The sequence below is a fragment of the Petaurus breviceps genome, unplaced genomic scaffold (genome assembly GCF_028583685.1).
Source record: "Petaurus breviceps papuanus isolate PSGF00001 unplaced genomic scaffold, PetGlider_PUasm1.0 339, whole genome shotgun sequence".
Classification (NCBI taxonomy): Eukaryota; Metazoa; Chordata; class Mammalia; order Diprotodontia; family Petauridae; genus Petaurus; species Petaurus breviceps.
The window spans coordinates 758487-781508 of record NW_027186112.1 but is presented as its reverse complement, the minus strand read 5'-3'; the positions used below and the strand labels follow the sequence as shown (position 1 = coordinate 781508).

Below are 23022 nucleotides of genomic sequence, written 5' to 3'. Positions count from 1 at the left end.
GCTCTTCCCCTGAGCCCTACATAGTAATTTGAATCTAAGGGCTTCCAACAGGAACTGTTTGGCTTTTAAATCAGTTATTAGAAGCAAGGCACTTGAGTTCCAGTGTGCAGTGTTAGCTTTAATTATCTGGGTAGTTATAGCTGTATATTATAAAAGTCAGGCAATTAGATACATTCCTTGAAGCTATGGAGAAATTGCTGGCTATCAAGTGGAGGGGTACCCAGGCAAATCAGATCCCTGTTAATTGCATGAAACGTTCAGGAAGGAAAAAAAAATGCAGTTTTGTGTATCATACTGCAAAATGTTATGAAAACCAAAATGATTTCATGCATAAATTTCTTCTGAGCATTACTGGATTTTGGTCTTTCTCTGATGAGAGAAAGGTGCTCTTTCTAAAGCCACTACCCTCTCCCATGATCTGAGCTGCTCTGGGAAGGAGGTGGGAAGTTGTTGAAGTTAAAGACAGTGTTCCCTTCTGAAGTTTCTCTCCAGCTATTGTAGAGGAAACCAGATAGGCACCCAACCATCACTGTCACTCCCACCTGGGAGGAGCAGAGTAAAATGAGCACAAATTCAGAATTAGTAGCCCTGGGATGTAATAATAGTTCAACATTTAAATTGCTCTGTGATCTTGGGTAAGTCATTTCCCCTCTTTTGAGTCTCATTTTCCTTCCTATAAAAGAAAGGAAGTGGATCAGAGGTCCCTTAAGTGGGCGATACTGTCCCCTGGTGGGTGCTGGAACAATCCAGGGGGGTGTTAGTAACCTTGGGTACAATTAGGAGGCATTGAATAAAAATAAACGGGTGGTGAAAGCATAAGGAAAGATGAGAAAAATTTGAAAAACCATTTGTTTCATCTATTGTGTAACAGAGTTAAAATTGTAGTGATTACATTATTTTTCAAATAAACATACAAAATGCAAGTTGTAACTATTCAGTGGTCAAATCCGCCCATAGGTCATAACAAGCAAGTGTTGACAGGTGTGTCAGAAAGTCCAGCATGCATTGGCAGGAATATATGTGTGTAAAGACTTGTTTATAATATGACAGTATACGTTTACATGACACAATACTGCATCATCAGAATTTTACTGTAGTGAAAAAAGCCACAAATTCACAATAAATTATTAAATTTAAGATGTGTCATTTAAAATATATATATATATATTTTAAATGATGCAAATAAAAAAACCTCACTAAAGGTTCAAAGAAAGTAAATTTCGAGGGGGGGGGTGCGTGTGCTGAGTAAATTTTTTTTTTTTTTTGTAAAGGGGACAGTAAGCCAAAAAGTAGTTTGGGAACCTCTGGATTAGATGATCTTGTAGTTTCTTCTAGCTTTCATGTTCTGTTCTTTATTCTAAGGACCCTCCCAGCTCTGATATTTTGTGTGTTTGTGTGCCCAAATGCATGACTTTACATTTATTCTGATTAAGATTCTTCTTATTAGATTCTCTCAGTTCTGACCTATTTGCAGTAATTATTACTGCTGACCTTCCTATCCTGGATATTCTCTTCTCTCTAGGTTTTTGGGATTCCAATTAAATCTCCTTTGATCCTTGTCACACATACTACCTAAGGGTGCTCCCCCTAGGACTTCTCCTGGGCTCTCTTCCCTTTTTTCTTGTTAATCTTTTTAGCTGATGATCTCATCAGCTCCTGTGGTTTCAGTTAACCGGTCTCTTCCTATGACTTCCTGATCTAAATATCTAGTCCTAGTAATTCTTCCAAGGGATAGTTCACATCTGTGCACTAGGACTAGAGTCAGGAAGACCAAGTTCAGATCTGGCCGCAGACACTTAATTGCTATGTTGTTCTGGGCAAATCACTTAACTACTGCCTACTTCAGTTTCTTCAGCCATAAAATGGGGATAATATCATCTGCCTCCCAGAGTTGTCAGGTATATCAAATGGGATATTATTTGTAAAACACTTAGCACAGTACCTGACTCATAATACGTGCTTAGTAAATACTTATAAGACATTTTGAACTAGATGTCTTATCTGGGCCAGAGACCATGCTATGGAAAGTATCTATTTCATTTCTAAGATCCCTGGGCTCCACTATCCTGATTTGAGTGCCTTATGTGTACCATTATATCAAGCCAGGCTAGCTTCGGCTAACCATCTCCTCCCATGCTACCCTCTCCCTCACCCTTTCTTCTTTGGTGTTCTGGAGCCATAGTCAGATCAATACTAGCATTGCACTAGAAATCCCTTCAGTCTGTTCTCTTATGGTTTCATTTATCATCCCTATAACTTTACAAACCAGAAAACCCCATCCCTGTCTACCACCCTCTTTATGTATTATCTCTCCCATTGAAATATAAGCTACTGGTGGTCAGGGATTCTTTTTGTTTTTTTATTTGTCTCTAGCCCTCAGAACAGTGCTTGGTGTACAGTAAACACTTACTAAATGCTCATTTATTCATTAATTCATTCTTTCTGCACACATCTTAAACTCACTGTATACAAAACATTATCTTCTTCCCCACTGAAATAATCCTAACTTCTCTATTATTATCAGTATCACTATCCTGATCACCCAGATTCCCATTGTGTGGTATTATTGTGCCTCTTTTCCTTAGTTCTTCCCTTGTATTGAGTCCATTGCCTAGTCTTAACATTTTTACCTCCATAGCATCTCTCTCCATATTCCATTCTGTCCACTCACACTACCACCACCCTAAGTCCAGCCCTTATTACCTCTTAAAAACCCTCCTGATTGACTTCCCTGCCTTAAGTCTACACTCCAGTGCATCCTTCACACAGTTTCCAGAATGATTTTCCTAAAGCATAGGTTGACCATATCATCTTCTACTTAGTAAATGCCTTTGGCTCCCTGTTACCTGTAGGATGAAATATAAACTCCTCTATTTGTCATTTACACCTCTTTACAACCTGTTCCCTTCCTGTCTTTCCAGTATTTTTTCATTTTACTTCCCTCCATGCTTGCTATAATTCAGGCATGAGACTATCTATTTAGAGCTGGAAGTCACCTTAGAGACCATCAAGTCCAACCCTTTCACTTTAAGAGATAAGGAGACACAGAGAGATCAAATGACTTCCCTGGAGACACAGAGGCATAATGTGTTAAGGTAGGATTTGAACTCTGATCTTCCTAATTCCAAAACCAGCTTTTTATATGCTGCCTAGACTGTCCCACTTGCCATTTCTTACAGAGGGTGCCTTTGTTATGGCTGGCTCCCATGTCCATTATGCTTTTCTTCCAAGAATTCCTGTTTTCTTCAGACACCTTCTATAAGAATCCTTTCTCATTTCCCCCAACAATAGTGTCTTATCCTTTGAGGTTATAGGTATATATACTTTATATGTATCTTGTGTATACCTATTTATGTACATGTACATTAGAATGTAAGCTTCTTGAAGGCAGGGAGAAGTTTTGCTTATTTGTATCCCCAGTGCATAGTGCCTGGCGCACAGTAAATGCTTAGTAAATATTGATTGATTGATTGATTGAAATGAACTGTCAGATGGGACTCCTCTGTGCATTTTCCTCTGGAATCTCTGCCCCCTTCCACCCCCCCTCTTTTGTTGACATTGGCCTGGCCTGTCTGCTTTTTTCTCCAGCAACAAGCTTACATGCCTTACGGACTTCTCCATCCAACAAAGTGATTAAGACCCGTTACAGGATAGTGAAGAAGAATTTTCCATCTCCATTCAGTCTTCCACCTTTCAGCGTTCCCAGCTCCTCATGGAGAGCCAAGCGGCTTGCAGCATCCAGGTAAGAGAGCTGAGTGCCAGACTGATATTTTTTCACTCATTTTTCTTCAGAATCACAGCAAGGTGCTATCCTGGTCATCTCTAGGGAAAGGGAAGAACTGGGCCCCAGGTGCCAAAAATATTTTGATTTTGAGCAGACCATATGGGGAACTTTTTAAACTCTACAGTTCATTAGCTGGAGAATTGCTTAATTTTTCTGTTTGTTTAGCACTTTCTACACCAGATATACTTAAAAAAAAAAGACTCTAATTAGTAATTCCATTAGCAGGCTAGTAGGTTGGTAGTATTGGCTGTAGTCAAGAGTGGCAGTTCCTTATAACTATTCAAGAATAGGAGGCAAGGAAAGAACTTTATTCCCTATGGAAGAATTCCTGATGAAATCATAATAAAATGAGTTTCTCTTTGGCATTTCTATTTTTCCTCCTTCCTTCCTTATTCTTTCCCTACTCAGTGTTGCCAAAGATCACATTACTGAGAAGAATTGGAGAAACTTGGGCATAGCCATCAGTTCTCGAAGCCCATGTGTCCATCTCCCTGGTCAGTGTATTGATATTTAAAGGAGATAAAACTCGGGCTTCTCTTCTTCATCCCTCTGCCACTCTAACCACCTTTCTAGCAATTTCAGGGGTCCATGCATTGACTACTCTTTAATTCTATACTCTAGTACTCACTTGGAAATGCTTATAAGACAGAACAAATCCCTCCAACTGATACTAAAAGAAAGTGAGGTAATCTGAATTTGTAACTGCCTGACCAAGGCTTAGCAGCTGGGGTGGCTAGGTGAAATGCTTAAAAGACAGAACGAATCACTCCAATTGATGTTAAAAGAAAGTGAGGTGATCTGAATTGTACCTGCCTAACCAAGTCTTAGCAGCTGGGGAAGCTAGGTGGTGCAGTGAATAGAACACCAGCCCTGGAGTCAGGAGGACATGAGTTCAAATCCGGCCTCAAACACTTAACACTTTCTAGCCATGTGACCTTGGGCAAGTCACTTAACCCCAATTGCCCTGCCTTTCCTCCACCAAAAAAAAGCAAGTCTCAGCAGCTGAGGGTTAGAGGAAAAGAACATAGGGCCCTTTTCTCAAGTCAGTTTCCAAAATCCTTCTTTTATGTTCCTATGCATGCCTTCTGTGTGTGTGTGTGTGTGAGAGAGAGAGAGAGAGAGACAGAGAGAGAGAGACACACACAGAGAGACAGAGAGAGACAGAGAGACAGAGACAGAGAGACAGAGAGAGAGACAGAGAGAGGGAGGCAGGCAGAGGCTAAGGCTAAGGCCAAAATAGTTTGTATTGGGAGGCAGGTTCCTCTCAGTAGTTCTCAAGGGTCTTGTCTAGATCCTGGGGAGAACTCTAGCCTTTGGATTTTTGTTGGAGAATTCATTGAGACAACTTCTTCCTATTCTGGAGATCTCCCTTTTCTATGTCACATAGGGCAGAAAATAGATTTCCCTGGGGAAGCTGCTTCCATACCTGCAATTTTTACTGTAGCTTTTTGCTCTAGGCCATAGAGGCTAGGTCTTTGGGTTGCTTTGAAGGTTTGCTGAGTGAGAGCTCTCCTCTTATTAATGGAAAATGGGTTCTATTGCCATCATATTCTTGTGCATTTGGATCAGATATACATACAATATATTTGTCTTCATGGACTTACCCTTGTCCTTTGGTTTATAACTCATGCCCAGCCTAGAAAGTGGCTTTTTCTTCTAATCCTGGTCACATCCATGTCCTGTACCATCCAGTAACTTAGATAGTATCTACTTTGGGCCGACCACTGCAAAGCCTGGGCCTGGAGTGGTAGAATAACCACCTCTGTGGTAACTGGGTTGATTATACTTTGAGCCTGATTTAAGAAGACCAGGAAAATAGTTTTGTCCAAACCCCAGGTCCCTCTAAAGCAACGGTTCTTAGAAACTATTTTTGTGTCATGGACCATTTCTCAGAATAATGGTCTTAAATGCATAGATTAAAATATGTAGGATTAAAAAGGAAACCAGTTCTATTGAAATATAGTTATCAAAATATTTTAGGGGAAAAAAAAGTTCATGGATCCCATGTTCAGAACCCTTGATTTAAAGAATCCTTCAAGTATCTGTTGAACTTCCTTTTCCTAAAGATCTGAGTATAGTCACCTGAGCCTGTGAAGATAGGATGGCCCTCTTAGGCTTCCAAGTTGTTTTCACAGGCAGGTGGTTTGGGTGCTGTAGGTAGATAAGATAGCTTCTCTTTCCCTGACCATTGCTCATCCTGCCATCAGTAGTATTTATGATGAGTTTTAATGGTCCTAAAACCATGACCTGTCAGCAGAGCTCCTGGGTGGAAGAGCCCAAGGGGGGTACTTTGGGTTTGACTAGTGGTAGGAGGGTATGGTTAGAAAGCATCCCAAATTGCTCGCTTTAATGCTAGTAAAGGATAGTCTACAAATGATGAGTCTCAAAGGAGGCCATTGGTTCCCAGGGCTAATCCCTTTGCTGTGGGATTGCATTAAACTTCACCCTGCTGCTGACTTTTCTAGAGGCAATAGCTAGAAGTATATTTTAAATTAATTTTACTGCACTTTTTGTAATATTTTTGTTTTAAATAGATTTATAAGCAACTTGGGGGCTATTTCTACAAATTTATGAAGATAATTTTCACTCTCTCGATAAGGTTAAATTTACACCTGCTATTTCCATATTAATTCACATTGCTAAGTGGATCTAATTTTCTTCCGTTCTTCTATCTAGTGAGCATGGCCTTTCCTAATGCAATTTCCCCCTCACTAAATCACTGTGATCGGGAGTCATGATCGAGTTAAATTAACTTAAATTAATTTACTTAATAAGAGCTCCAGATCATTGTGAATGAGGTTAAGATTTATTGATTCTTACTCTCATTCCTCCCCCTTATCTCGGGTGGTGTTTCAGGGCCCCATGGCAGTCCCTTGCCTGCCTACATATCCTCTCTACTATAATATTTTCCATAGGGCCCTAAGGCAGCCCCACTAATCTTTTCTTTGGGTGTCATGCTGTGTTTACATATGAACAAGGTAAGTCTGTTAGCACCTGAAGCTGATAGTTTGCCATAGGATAATCTTGATATATAGTCCCAAGTCTCGGGGTATTTGCTGGTACTTTTCCTTCCTTCTTGTGCTTCTTCCCTTTTTGCTTTCTCTGTCTTCTCTTTGGAGAAGGTTGGGGATTGGGACTTCAAGGTTGGAACCAAAGGTGATTGATTCGGCTTGATTGCACTCCTTTCAGTGTCTTTCTTTGTTGTAGTTATGGCAGCCAGTCATCATATCGCTTCATTTGATAGGCTCTCAGAACAAGGTGGAGAGGAATATCTGTGTGCTTGTGGTCATACAGTGATACATTGATCTGACCCAGAGAAGAGATCCAAGCTTTTCCCTGTGCTGGTCATCTAGTCCCTGGATGTAGACACCCTTTGTCCACTATTGGTAGCTGTTATGCTTTTCCTCTTTCACATCCTCTTCCCCACAACTGATCCCACTAGAGAAGACAAGTGCTTGGACTTTGCTCTCTTGTAAGATCCTCTTTTCCGGCCTCAGACACTTAACACCCACACAAAAAAAACTAGCCGTGTAACCTTGGGCAAGTTACTTAACCCCAGTTGCCCTCCAAAAGGGGAAAAAAAAAGATCTCTTTTCGTCCTCAATCACCTGTTTTTAGCTCTAGCCTAATTTCTCTGTTTGGTTTCAAGGTGAAAATCATGCTGGTACCCCCTTGTGATTAGGACAGGGTCCTTCCAGGAGTTAGATTAGGAATCCTATAAGGGAAACAAGTTTAGGAAGTACTATGTCTTAATGGGAACAGCACTGAACATGAACTCCTTTACCCCATGAGTTATCCATTTCTTGAAATAGCCTTAACATCCCATCTTTTAGTCCTGTATATTGAGTGGTCCTTTTACAGTATACTTTAGAGAACAGACAAGGTCAGCGATTTGACCATAAATACCTTTAGAGATTCAATTTAGGAGAGTTACACCTAAGAGAAAGAATAAGCTTGCATGTGTGTGTTACACACTCAGACTTATACATACTTCCTAGCTAATATTTCCCATAGAAATCAAGTGGGTGGCATGTGTAATTACTTTTTTAAAATAAATTTATATTGTTGTATTTTGTATATTTTTATATTATCATAATTTTCCCTAGTATCCCTCTCACTTCCTCTGTCAGAGAGCCATCCCATATAACAAGTGGATTTTTAAAGACTAAAAAAAACAAAAAAGGGGAAAAAATCAATATAACTGATCAGTACATCCCAAAAGTATGAAAATATGGGGTGGCTAGGTGGTGCAATGAATAGAGTACCAGTCCTGGAGTCAGGAGGATCTGAGTTCAAATCTGGCCTCAGACACTTAACACTTACTAGCCCAGTGACCTTGGCCAAGTCACTTAACCCCAATTGCCCCCCCAAAAGCAAAAAAAAAAGGTATAAAAATATGTGCAGTGTGAATACATTTGTGGACCTTTCCCCTCAGCAAAGGAATAGAGTGAGATTGTGTATTCAGAGTCTTCTTTTGAGCCAACATGCCTAATTTTAATTTCTGTGGAAGTAAGTTATAGTGTCATAGAATGTCAGAATTGGAAGGGTCTCAGGGCATCTTCTAGTCCAACATAGGCTTGAATAGGTATCCTCTCTCCTGTTTGCAGCATACCTGGCTTCATTTAAAAGTTTCCAGTAATAGGAAGTTTTATTGTATGAGTTTTATAACTACAACAACCCCCCACACACACACACACACAAAAACCCCAAATCACAAATGTTTTATCTGTGTCTTTTAAAATTATCACTGTTGCTTTCTAATATCTGTCCCCTAACTGTTCATTGTTAAAAACAATAAAAGTATAGTTGAACAAAATTATATTAAAAGATCAACACATTGGCCACATCTGACAACATGTCTTATTCCACACCTCTGCCAAGAGGAGGGAGGTATGTTTCACTGTCAGGCCTCTGGAGTCAAGATTTTTTCATTTCATTGATCATAGTTCTGATATATTTTAGTATTGTTTTGTTTACATTCTGGTAGAAACTTTGACTGTTTACTGTGCTTTGTATATTAGTTCATACAAGTCTTCCCAAGTTTCTCTGAATTCTTCATTACAAGCCACTTCAAATCCACTTTATTAACTATAAAATTAAAAAACAAACAAACAACAAAGCTAGCATTATTAGTTTTCTCTAAACATATTGCTTTCTGTAAGTGATTTGAATGCAGTTTTGGTCTCCATTTGTGAATATTGGACTCTAATTTCCACCTGGGTACTTTGTGGCACATTCAGCCCCATGACTTTGGGGAGCTGGGCTCCTTTGGCCTGTCACTCATATGGACTGAGTATCCAGGTTGGTTGAATTCTGTCTTATTATGAGGTTGAAAGTCAGTGTGGTATTGTAGAATGAACACTAGGCTGGGAGCCAGGAAAATTGGGTCCTATTCTTAACTTTGTTCCTAAAAGGCATTGTGACCTTGACCAATTCATTTTGCCTTACAGAGCCTAAATTTACTCTTCTGAAAAGTTAGGAATTGAAGGACGGGAAGTTTGCTAAATGGTCTCTAAGTATTGTTCATTGTTTTCTTCAACATTTGCAGTTGTCTGAGCCTCAAATTATGAGCAGCAATGTCACATGCGATAACACCTCTGTACCTCTTTTTAAATGGGATTGATGGTGAAAAAAAAGTAAATTTGAATTGTTGACCAGGCTAGATCATAAAATACTTGAAAAGGAATGTAGTTATATTAATTTCAAATATATACCAGAATTCAAATATTTCAACAAAATGCTGCCTAGTAGAAGACCTTAAGGATCTGCTTTAATTAAAATAAGAAGCCCTATTTGTTATGGTCACATTGAATGTAACACCAAACTTGATTTACTTGTGCCCTCCTGAGACTGTTGGTAACTTTCCAAAACAGCAACACCTTTCTTCTAGGGAAAGATTGAGAAGAAAAATAGGATTTTCTTTTGTTTCTTTTAGTTCTTAGTTCCAGCATTCAGCCTGAGCCTTATATCCTCTTTCCTTAAAAACTCATATAGAATCATGGAACATCCAGAGTTAGAAGCAGTTCAAAAATGGCTATGTAATACAAACTGTGTCTGCATAAAACTTCTCTGTAGTTTACCCATCATATAGCCTCTGCTTTTAGACCCCCTATGAAGGGGGGGGGGGGGGGAATAAGCATTTGTAGAGTACCTACTGTGTGCCAGGCACTGTTCTAAATACTTTATAAATATTATCTCATACCTCACCGGGTAGATATTGTTATTATCTCCATTTTAAAATTGAGGAAACTGAGGCACACAGAGGTTAAGTAACTTGCCCAGGATCACCCACCTAGCTAGTCAGTGGCTGAGACTGGATTTGAACTCAGGTCTTCCCGGCTCCAGGCTCATGCTCTATCTGCTGCACTACCTAGCTGTTAATGGAAATTCACCATCTACCTTCTGAGACAGCCCATTATGCTTTGAGGTATCTTTACTTGTTAGTAAATTTTGCTTTATTTTAAGCCTAAACTACCTCTTTGTAGCTTCTACCCATTGCTATTCTCCCCTCTGGGATCAAGCAGAAAAAAGTCTAATCTTGAAAACCCTTTAGATACCTGAAGATTGTTATTATGTCCCGTGTTAGTCTTTTGTCCTCCAGGTTAAATTTTTTTTTTAATCCTTTACCTAATCATAATTTGGAATATTCTGCTGAGCTATTTGCCATCCTAGCTACCTTACAGCTGATTTTAATGCTTTTCCTAAAATTCGACTCCCAGAACTCAATAAAATACTCCAGATGGTATCCAGAAAACTACAGTGCAGTTTCAGTTTAGGCTAGCTTTTTTTTTTTTTGCTGTGATGTCACACTGGTGATTCTTGGAATTTGTAGTCTACTAAAACTTCCAGTTTTTTTTTTCCAGACAAGTTTCTGTTTAGCCATTTTTGTACTTATTAAATTAATTTTTGAACCTAAGTATAAGTTTGCATTTTTAGTTAAATTTCTTCTTGTTTGATTTGGCCCAGTGATCACTTATCAAGATCTTTTGGACCATGATAATTCCTCTTATCCTTGCATCATCTGAAAATTTGATAAGAATGCCATCTGTACTTTTATTTAAATTATTTATAACTTTATTAGAAAAGGGGTGCTTGCTGGGAGAGTGTGTGAAGATAGTGATAGCAAAATAAAGAAAAATGTACCTGAAACATTTAAAAAATTCATGGAAAGAAGTTCAGAAGGGGATAGATAAGCAAGCTGTGATTCATACTATCATGTTTAATTTAATATATATTTAAAACAACTGTACATAATAGAAATTCACAGTTTCATACATAGTTCTCTTTTCTGTTGTTCTTTTTATAATGAATTGTTCATATTGGTTACATTCATAATCTAGAAAAAAAGGCTAAGTTGGGGCCAGGATATGATTGTTTGTATATATCATATGTTTTAATAGTTGTAGTGGTACAGCTAAAAGTGGCACAGTGTGCTGAGCCTGGAGTAACAAAGACCTGAGTTACAATTTGCCCTCAGATACTAACTGTGTGACCCTGGGCAAGTCATTTAACCTCTCTTTGCCTCAGTTTCCTCATCTATAAAATGAGGATAACAATAGCACCTACCTCTCAGGGTTGTTGTGAAGATCAATGAGATAATATATAAATATTAATTATTATCATTGTTATTCTTCTCCTATGCCCTTAATAATATTCTGAATTTTATTGTTATTTCTGTGCATATATTAATTGTCCCATTAGAAATGTGGGCCTCTTTAGGGCAGAAACTGTGTTCTTTTTCATCTGTGTGTTGCTAATACTGAGCACTGTACCTTGTCCATAATGGGCAAGTAAAAAATGTTTGATTAAATTAATCATTTGTTAAATTGGATAAATCACATAAAGAGCTTTTAGCCATAAAGTTTATGTGTAAAATATTATTATTATCATTATTATTACCTAGAATGAGTTGTGTTCCACAAGCAGTTTAATAGTGTGTTTATCTTCCCATGGCTCTTTCAACATTTTATCTTTTATCTTATTTTCCAGTTTTCTGGGTGTAAGGTAAAATGACAGCTTTAATATCTATCTATCTGTTTATCTATCTTTATCTATATATCTATACACACATATATATTTGGAACACTTTAACACAGTTGTTGATAGTTTATATTTTTTTCTTCTGAAAACTGTTCATATCCTTTGACTACTTACTTATTTAGGAAGGGATCTTGGTCTTAAATATTTATTTCAAATCTGTATAGATCTTGACTCTCAAAACTTTGTCAGAGACATTTATGAATATTTTCACCCAATCATTAATTTCTCTTCTATTTCCATTTAGTTCATGCAAAAGGTCTTTGATTTCATATCATTAAAATCATCTGTTTTTTGTGATTTCTTTTATCCTTTGTGTGCTTTTGAGCTTTCCTCACAATCTTAAAGGTAATCAATTCTCTTCTTTTTAAAAAATCATGTGACCTTTATGTTAAGGCTGCTTCTACTTATCCATTAGACCTTTTTTGGGCAATATATGATGTAAGATGTTGGTGCAAACCTAATTTCTGCCAAATTTTTTCCAGTTTTCCTTGCAGTTCTTGTCAGATGAGCAGTCCATTCTCAGATGCCATGTTTATCCAGCTGAAATGATCATGAATTTTCCCACCACTCTCTTTTTTTACAGTAGAGGCTCACTAAAACTTAGAGGGTATAGGACTTGTCCTTTTCCTTATTAGAAAATCCAGGTTGGGGAAGAAAAAAAGCAGGAGAGGATTTCTTTATGTATAGTCCTGTATAAAAAACCTAAGAAAAAGGACTGGATTGATTTTATACATATGCTCCCTCCTCCCAGCCAAGAAAGGGGGAGTGACATCTTTAATCTCTCTGTCAGATTGTCGTTGATTGGTTCATTTTCTACTTAGGGGCTCAGAATGTCAGAACCTTGCATTCAGGTCTGTAGTGACCTGATTTTGCATGCCTTTTGGGAAGAGTTTTTCAAACTACCAGAATAGGAGTAAGAAAAACATTTTGTTACCTCAACAGCATATGAATATCCATGTTAGGCAGTCTTTTTAGTTATATGTAAAATGATAATTCTGATCTCTTTTCTTCAGAACATGAAGATGAATCTTGCCCTGTGAGTCACTAAGTAAGTTATAATGAAGTTGGGGGAGAAGGAAGACTTGGGAGAGAAAAAAAGCTAAACCTTGAAGTCATTCACCGTTGACAATCTGGAATTTGGTTGAAAAGTGAGGGAAAGAGAGTGTGTGTGTGTGTGTGTGTGTGTGTGTGTGTGTGTGTGTACACACATACATACGTATGTACATTGATATACATACACATACTTATGCTATTCCCGTTTCCCATGTTCCTGGTTCATATCTCTTGACATACACATAGATCATCATCCCTTTTAGAAGATTCTTTTTCCTTCCCATCTCTGTGTGTTCAAATTCTCTTCTTTTAAGGTTCAGCTTAGATTTCACTTCTTCTATGAGTCCTTGTCTGATTCCCTCTACCACCCAGACCCCCAACACACACACACACACACACACACACACACACACACACACACACTCATACACACACATGTAAGATGAAAGTGAGCCTTACATTATCAGTTTTTCCTAAAGCATTTTGGATCTCCTCTTTGATATTCTATGTTGTGTCATACTTATTTGTGTATGTGCCTCACCACTTCTCTCCCTTAGATTGGCAGCTCATCTTTATATCTCTGTTACCTTACATATGGTTTACATGAGTGACTTAATAAATATTTGTTGTAATTAGCATTCCTAAACAGACTGGAAGAGTGCAAAACAGCTTAACTCCTTTTTGGTGATGGGGAAACTCTGCATCTCTTGACAGTCATGTTCTGGAAAGATTGCCATCACTGACGTCCGCTAAGGGAGCAAGATAATTAATGGAATACTAGCCCTATATGACCTTTGATCAGAACTGGAAGGCACCGAGCCCTTTTAGGCCAGTCACTAAGGATACTCTCTGGCTTCTTCCTTCTGAAAAGAGAAAATTGAAGAAATTATTAGGGCAAATACCAGAGCAGCTTGCTTTAACAAAGGGGGAGAAAACCTATCCACATTTCCAAAGGAATCCCCTGAATATCTCAGAGTTACTTAGAGCATTGCTTAAAGCTGCTCTCTTTAAACTTGGCAACGCTTCTGAGCCTTTGTTGATATGGAATGCATTAAGGGCTAGTTTGTAGCCAGTCTTCCCAAGAGAAGTTGAGAATTCAATTTATGATGCTTTAGATTCTTTGAATGTATTTTTATCTAATTCCAGTACAAGCTCATTTTCAGCCTAAATGGTGTGTTTTGGGATAATGTGTTGTAAACAGAAGGTGACATTAAATCCACAGCTTATGAGGATAGTGTTCAGATGTGAAGTGATAAGGACACTTAAATCCCATTACTAACGTTTGTCTGGACAGTATATGAATAGAGGGAAATGATACTGCATCTGCAGCAAAGACAATGACTCCAGAAATATCAGTGAGGAGGATCAGCTGGAAGTGAATCAATTAGAGCACATTATTTTCTATTTACCAGTCAACATAGTTCCATATTTAGTCAAACAAATGGCTTGGTGAAGCCAGCTGAGAGGTAGCATCTTGTTTCCCATGGCAGCTTGTCAGCAAATGTCTCTGAGAGCTAGACTGCCTTCATTCGTGTGACTTGCCATGGACTTTAAACCTATGTTCTTGTCTGGAAAAAACATCAGATTTTGCTAGGGGCTTCATCAGAAGAATATTCGTTTTGCCTCAACAGGAGGAAGATATGAGAAAGTAGGAAGATATCTCTCAGTTGTCCCTTCTTTTCTTTTTTTCTTTCCTTCCTCCTAGGGGAGGCAGCCTTGTTTGTGTTTTTTAGAAACAGGAACATCACACTGTAGTATATTACTCACTTGTCACATTAGAGAGGAACTTAAATACTGAAGCACTAGTGTTAGAGAAAGACCATGTCAAGCACAATGAATTCCTAAGCCTGAAGGACAGGTTGTAAAATAAACATGATTGTTTAGAATTCAGAAGACCCACAGACAGGATTTACTAGGGCCATTCTGGGTTTCAAGGAAGGAAGGAGAGGGGGTTATATTGAAATCACTGTAGAATCAGTTGTCTTGCTGTAGAAAAGCTTCAGCTGGGTTGTATCCCTCAGTAAGTATTTATTAATATTTTTTAGCACTAATAATGGCACTTCAGATTGGCAAAATGTTTTATTTTATAGTATTTTTAAATTTTCTTTTCCTCCTTGCAGCCCAAAGAGGTATAATTGGTGAGGTTCAAAGATACTTTTGTGCAGTATACCACTCAGTAGGCTGGGTCCAAAGTGAGTATTTCATATAATATTGAATCTTTTTATTGGAAGCAACCTTAAGGTCATTTAACCCAAATAAACCTGAATAAGAATCTCCTCTACAATATATCCTTGGCCAAGATAACATTTAGACTTCACTTGAATGTCTCCACTTATGGGAAGGTCATCAGTGCTTCTCACCTGAGCTATGAAGGGGGTAGGTCACCTTCATAGGCATCTTGTTCCATTTTGGGACAGCTGTGGTTGTAAAGTGATATTTTGTTAGATTGTACCGAATCTGTGTCCCTACACTTTCTACTTATTAGTCCTAATTCTCTCCTTCAAGGGGAAAAAGATAAATCTGTCAGTAAAAATTTATTAAAAACCTACTATGTGCCAGACACTGTGCTGTGCATTAGGGATACAAAAAGAGGCAGAAGATGTCTCTTCCCTCGAAGAGCTCACAATCTAATGGGGGAGACAACAGGCAAAAAGATATATACAGTCAAGCTATGTGCAGGATAAATTGGAAATAATTAAAAGATGGAAAGCACTAGAATTAAGAGGGCTTGGGAAAGGCTTTGTGTAGAAGATGACATTTTAGTTGAGACTTGAAGGAAGCCAGGGAAGCCAGGAGGTGGATATGAGAGAGAACATTTCAGGCATGGGGGACAACTAGAGAAAATACCAAGAGCTGAGATGGAGTTTCTTGTTTGAGGAACAGCAAAAAGTCCGGTGTCATTGGATTGAAGAGTACATGTTGGAAAGTAAAGTATTAAAAGACTGGAAAGGCTCAGTTATTATATAGGATAAGATGGTAGATTAAAGGCAACCCAGCTGAACTCTCTCAAAATTCCCTTCCAAACAACTTTAAAATAACGCCTCCAATTAAATTTTGGAGAGGCAGAGCCAAAAAAAGGTGGTTTTTCCTCCCTAAGAGAACTTAGGAGTTTGGAAGGAGTTTGTGACACTGGTGGAGGCCTCTCCAGAGACCAAACTTACACTGGCGGCAGCAGCACCCACAGTGGCACCAGCATCTTTGGGAATTTTCAGCTCAGAGATGGTGCAGGGGTTGGACAACTAATCAGAAAGAGATTACAGGGTCCCCTTTACTGTCACTGATTGGCAGTTCTATTGTCCATATGTGGTTCTGGGTCACAGTACCAGGACAGAGAGGAGTGCAGGGGTTGGTAATAGGGGGTAGGGGCCCTATACACAGTTTCAAGGCAAAGAAGAGTGCTAGCTCTTTTGGCTTTAGGGATCAGGAGCTCTTCCTAGGTAAAGACCAGAGTGCAGACCAGGAGAGCAATGATGACACTTCTCCCCAGATCACATCACCTTGGAAGCACCAAAATCTTGCAGATTCCCCCCCCCCCCCAAGAACTAGTTCTGAAAACAGCAGCAAGAAAAAGCCTGAAGGTTAGTACAATACCTCCCCACCCTAGATGAGCAGAGCCCAATTTTAATATAAAATTCTAAGTCAAGAAATAGGTGGTGTAACAGTTGAAATAAGAAAACTGAAGCACCAAGTATGATCAATTTGTTGGTAAAACATGAATCTACCAATAAACAGGATCTCAGCTTTCTTTATAAGTTAAGACTCTGAATAAGGGGGACAGTTTTCTTTTACAGATTTGGGGGAGTACAAAACGAAGAACAGAACAGGGTAGGTAACATCATGGCATAGCTGAGGCATGGGGGAAATTATGATTGGTTATAGAACTGAGGTGCAGGGAACTACATGATTGTTTGGAAGTTTAGTAATGGAATGCTAGCACCCTTCTTCCTTCTGTGGCTAAGAAATGCTCATTGTTTGAGTCCACCTGCAAAACTAATGATAATGGCTCCGACTCTTTGCACAGCAAACCAGATATCCTTGAAGGTTGGCTTGGTGGTGTAGAGATATTAGGCTTGATTCCCTTGTGTTCACATGCATTCCCCAAGGTCAGCTAATTACTTAAGGCAAGAATGGCTCAGTGGTTATAAAGAGAACTGTTTTTAAAATTAACCTATTATCAGCTGACCAACTGAATCTCTGAACTAAGTTCAGAGACAAAGAGGTATAACTTAAACAATTATAGACCAAAGCCAGTGAAGTGTAAATAGGAACAATAAAGAAATGATACAGATTCAACATTGATCATTTCAGCAGGAAAAATGAGCAAACAACAAAAAAAAATTTGACTTAAAAACTACTAAGAGTGGCAGGACACTAAAGACCAAGACATAAACTCAAAAGAAGACAACAATGTGAAAATAGCTACAAAGCAAAATGCTAATAAGATCCCAAACTCAACAAGAATTCTGGAAGAGAAAGGTGTGTGCTACTGGGCACTAGGCATTAGGCACTGACCCCAGTGAGCAGAGCACTCTCTAGCTCTGGCAGCCTGAGTTCCATTTGCAGCTGCAGCCACAGATACAGCAGCCCCGTGATCTCCTCACTGCCAACATGTCTCTTTCCAGCAAACTGACCTTGGACAAGGTGGACCTGAAAGGGAAAAGGGTCATCATGAAGGTGGATTTTTATGTTCCCATGAAGAACAAAGAGATAACTAACCAGAGAATCAAGGCAGCTCTTTCTAGTATCAATTACTGCTTGGATATAGCCAAGTCTGTTGTTCTGATGAGCCACTTAAGCTGACCTGATGGTATCCCCATGCCTGACAAATACTCCTTAGAGCCTGTGATTGCAAAACTCAAATCCTTGCTGGGCAAAGATGTTCTGTTCCTGAAAGATTGTGTGGGTCCAAAAGTGGAGCAAGCCTGTGCTAACCCCCCCTAATAGGTCTGTCATTTTTCTGGAGAATCTTTGCTTCCATGTAGAAGAAGAAGGAAAAGGCAAAGATGCTTCTGGGAACAAGATCAGAGCAGAGCCAGCCAAAGTGGAAACCTTCCAAGCATCCCTCTCCAAGCTGGGGGACATCTATGTCAATGATGCTTTTGGTACTGCTCACCGTGCCCACAGTTCCATGGTGAGAGTGAATCTGTCCCAGAAGGCACATGGTTTTCTCATGAGAAAGGAGCTGATTTATTTTGCCAAGGCCCTGGAAAGCCATGAGAGGCCCTTTCTGGCCATCTTGGGCAGAGCTAAAGTTGCTGACAAAATCCAGTTGATCAGCAATATGCTAGATGGTGGGATGGGTTTCACCTTTCTCAAGATGCTCAACAATATGGAGATTGGAACTTCTCTTTTTCATGAAGAGGGGTCCAAGATTGTCAAAGACCTGATGGAGAAGACTGAGAAGAATGGTGTCAAGATCACGTTGCCTATTGACATCATTGGAAAGACAACTGACCTGGATAACAGATCAAGAATAGATCATTTGGGGGTGCCTAGATCATTTAACACCAGCCCTGGAGTCAGGAGGACCTGAGTTCAAATCTAGCCTCAGACACTTAACACTTACTAGCTGTGTGACCTTGGGCAAGTTGCTTAACCCCAATTGCCCCCTAAAAAACAAACAAAAAAAAGAATAGATAATTTAAGAATTATTGTAATACCTGAAAGCCTTGATCAAAGCAAGAGGCTAGACAACATATTTCAAGAAATTATCCAAGAAAACTTCCTTAGGTCAAGAGGGTCAAATTGAAATTGAAGGAATCTACTCATCTCCTGAAAGAGATCCCAAAACGAAAATTCCCAGGAACATTAAAGCCAAATTACAGAGCTCCAATATCAAAGAGAAATTTCTTCCAGCAGACAGAATTCAAATATTGTGTAGCCACAGTTAGGATCACACCTGATTTAGTGGCTTCCCCGTCTTAGAGGAGTGAAAGACTTGAAATGTGATTCTCCAAAAGTCAAAGGAGCTATAACCAAGAGTAGCCTACACAGCAAAACTGAGTAAATCCTTCAAAGGAAAAATGGATATTTAATGAAATAGAGGACTTTCAAGCATTCCTGATGAAAAGACAAGAGTATACCCACAGTTCATATGTGTGAATGGAATAAGGATTCAACAAAGGAGACTGAGGAGGAATGGTCAGATGGGAAGGAAGAAAACAGGAAAGAGTGGTGCCCTGAAAATCTAGAGAAAAAGAAGTATTAAGGAGAAGAGGGTGATCAGCAATATCATAGGCTGTAGATAGGTCAAGAAAAATTAGGACTGGGAGAAGACTATTGGATCTGGCAGTTACTAGATTATTACTAACTTTGAAGAGAGCTGTTTTGAGAGAATCATAAAGTCAGAAGGCTGGATTATAGGGGATTAAGAAAAGAGTGAGAGGAGAGGAAGTGGAAATACCTATCATAGACAGCCTTCTCAAGGAGTTTAACCACAGAGGGTAGCAGTGATAGTCATTAGGGACAGAGCAGTCAAGTAGGGGTTTTCTTGAGGATGGGGGAGATTAGAGCATTTTTGTAGGCAGTACAAAAGAAGCAGGAGACAGATCTAAGAGAAGTGAGAGGCTGAAGATGATGCAAGAGAATCTCTTGAAGAGGAGTCAGGATAGAATGGGATTATTTTTGTATGGGTTTGGTTTGCTTTGGCAAGGAGTCGGGCTTACCTCTTTGTGAGAGGCTAAGGTGAGGGAGGAAATCATAACAAAAACATGTGTTATATGAAGAAAAGGAGAGAAGGGGGATCTATCAGCAAAGAGACTCATTTTTAGAATTTATTTTTTTATTTTTGTTAAATATGAGTAAAGGTTCTCAACTGAGAGACTGAAGGGAGGCAGACCTGTGAAAGGTTTGAGGAGGGGTGAAAAAGTTTGGAAGAGACACTATAAAGTGAATTGATAAAGTTGATAAGATAAGCTTAGAGGCTATGAAGGCCCAGGTGAGGTGTAATACAAATTTGAAGTAGACCTAGTCAGAATAGTTGCTTGATATTCTCTACCTTTGTTCAGCAGCACATCTATAGGAGGTCACAGAATGGATAAAGAATAAAGTTTGGTATGAGAGGGCAAAAAGTTAAGTGGAAAACCAATGGATGGTGGTCAGATTAGAGGATTTCAGAGTTCCCCAGCATAGAGGTGGTGCATTTGTTGGTTTTGTTAAGATCAAAAGTATTGCTATGTTTGTGTGTGGCTAAGGTGGGATGGAAGTTTAATCATGGGAAGTGTGTGGTTTGAGAAACTAAAAGATTAAAGTGTTTGCGGGTGTTAGTTTGTGTATCGATGTCCACAAAGTGTGAGGAAAGTTGTTGAGGAGGAGAGAATGTGAGCCAGGTACTAAACTCATTGAGAAAGGGAGTGTCTTGTAAGTCTCTGTAGGACAGCTACCATGATTTTGATTGAGCAGAAGATTGTAAACTGTATAGACCTTAAAGGAGGAGAGGGTACATTAAAGATCCATGTTTTCCTGTATAATTATACTCAGTTTTGCTGGTTAAGTTATTCTTGGCTATAAATCTATATCCTTTGCTTTCTGAAATATCATATTCCAAGCTCTCTGTTTCTTTATGGTGGTGGCAGTTAAATCATGTATGATCCTAACTGTAGCTCCTAGGTATTTGAATTATTAAATTATTTCTTTCTGGCTCATTGCAGGAGAGAGAGAGAGAGAGACAGAGAGAGTGTTTGCTTGCTTTTTTGATCTGGAAGACTGGATTTTGGATATCATGTTCCTGGCAATTTTCATTTTTTAATTTGTTTTAGGAAGTTGATCTTCAATTGTTTCCTCTTTGCCCTCTGATATCTGAGCAGTTTCCTTTTGAGATTTCTTGAAATATGGTGTCTAGTTGTAATAGTGTTCAAACAGTCTAAGAATATTTGATTCTTTTAGATATAAATTTTGAAATTACAATTTGAAATTTCTTCTCTCTGTTTTCTAGGTCAGTTGTTTTTGCTCTGAGATACCTCACATTTTCTCCTTCCTTTCTCCCCCCAGTCTTTTGACTTTGTTTTAATATAGTTGTCTCATGGAGTCATTGGCTTTTATTTGGTCCATTTTTTATTTTCAGGGATTTTGTTGTTTGGGCAAGGTTTTGCACCTCTTTGTGCCTTTCCAGTTCTCTCTTTCACTGCTCTCATTTCTTTTCCAACTTTTTTTTCTTACTTTCTCATTGATTTAAAAAAAACACAACAGTACATTTTTAGCTCTTTTTTTCCTTCTCCCAATACTTGTTTCATCTCTTGTTGGAATTCTGCTTGATTTTTTGCCCAAGCTCTGCTGTCTTCTTACTCCACCCCACTTTGCCCCAGACTTTGTTTGTAAAAGTTTTAGAGTCCTTCTCTTCTGGGTTTGTGTTGTGAGTACCCCTATCACCATAATAGTTTTTTATAATATGTTTTTTTTTTTTTTAGGTTTGCTCACTCTTCCAGTTTATTTCCTGATTTGGACTTGCTGTTAGGGCTAGTCTGTTCACACTTTTGGAGGGAATGTCTGGGCTCATCCTGTTGCTACTTTCTTTGGGTATTGACTGTTGCATTATTCCATGATCTCTAGGAAGATCTCAGATTGAACCTGGGGACCTGCAAGCATTCAGTATTTCTGTGGTGGTTTGACCCAGGGAAAAGTCTGATTACTATTCCCTGGTCTAAGTTCTAAAATTCCTGACCTGGTTTTGAGCCTAAGAAGTAATGGACTGCTGCTGGATTCAGTCAATCTCAGCCAGCTGGGAAGCTCTACTGCTTCAGAATGATAAAATTATAAGCTTCCCTTTAGTTTGAATTTCTTGGCCTGGTTATTTGTTTGTAGACTTAAGAGACTTGGCTAGTGCCTAGAAATGAGAACATTCCTGGGGGTCCAAACGAAATCACCACTTCTTGTTTCTGAACTTTCTCTACCCTGTCTGAGTAGTTATACTGCCTAGGACCAGCCACCATTCTCATCCTGCAAGGACTAAAGAGCCATCCTTTATTAAAAAAGGAAAGAAACAACTAAAACACAGTTTGGCATAACTAGCCAATATATCAACCATGTCTAACACATGTTGTACTCCACACCCATAGTTCCCAACTCTTCAAAGAGGAGAGGGAGTTTCCTTTTCATATTTCTTATTTGAGTCCAAGCTTGGTCACTATAATTTCACAGAATTCAGTTTTTTTGTTATTTTCAATTAACCTGTGCTTTTTTATATTCTTTATAATTGTTTCTCTTTATATTGTAAAATTCCATTATATTAATGAACCACAATTTTTTTTAGCCATTCCTTAATTGATGGTCATTTGATTTGTATGTGGGATTTTTCATTTTTTCATTGACCACCTTAACATATGTTTTATTATAATCAATGTATGGATATTTTAGTCATTTCCTTTCATTTCCAGAATTGTTGGACAGTTTCATAACACACAAACATTATAATAGTATGCCTTTCTTTCCATAACCCTTCCAAGATTGACTTTTCCTGTCATCTTTTCCAGTTTGTTCAGCATGCAAGTGAAACCTGAAAGTTGTTTTAATTTGCATTTTTCTTGTTACTAGTGATTTGGCATAGACATTTATCTTTTTAATAGTTTACAATTATTTTTTTGAGCACACTTTATTCATATCCTTTAACCAGTTATCTGTTGGGGATAATCATTATCCATTGGAGATTGTTTTTTTGTTGTGCATGTACTTCCCCTATGAAGATATCTGACATTGATTAGAGATATTTGGTATAAAGATTTATTTCCCTAATTGACCACTTTACATTTTAGTCTAAATGTGTTGATTTTATTTGTGCAAAAATTTTGTATAATCAGAATTATATATTTTATTTTTGTTATCATATATTTCCTTCTTTATGATCAGTACTTTCTGTGCAGTGCTCCTAGAAATCATCATTATTTTAATGTCTCTCCATTCTTCCCTGTCCCTTCCCCCAAAGTCAGTCAGGCTTACTAGTCTTCTATAGTTTGAAGTATTACACTTTCCTCCTTCTTTTAAAATTGGGAGGATGTTATGTCACCAGTTAGGTATTAACACTTCCATTCTCTCTAATTCCTGAAGGATCCCCTACAGTTGTTTAGCAACCACTTCAGATAGTTTGGTTTTTTTATACCTTGTATATGGGGCATCTAGGTGGTGCAGTGAATAGAGCACTGGCCCTGGAGTCA

The 23022-nt window shown here is 38.6% G+C and overlaps 1 protein-coding gene and 1 pseudogene across 2 annotated transcripts in view; both read left to right on the top strand.

Moving 5' to 3' along the window:
- ZC3H3 (zinc finger CCCH-type containing 3) overlaps window positions 1-23022 on the top strand; it is a 508339-nt gene that overhangs the window by 221513 nt on the left and 263804 nt on the right. For both annotated transcript variants that reach the window (XM_069096901.1, XM_069096902.1), the window contains exon 4: window positions 3589-3742. In XM_069096901.1, the coding sequence (XP_068953002.1) occupies window positions 3589-3742 (154 nt within the window). The remainder of the gene's footprint in view (window positions 1-3588; window positions 3743-23022) is intronic.
- Window positions 3758-21176, top strand: LOC138167942 (phosphoglycerate kinase 1-like; annotated as a pseudogene).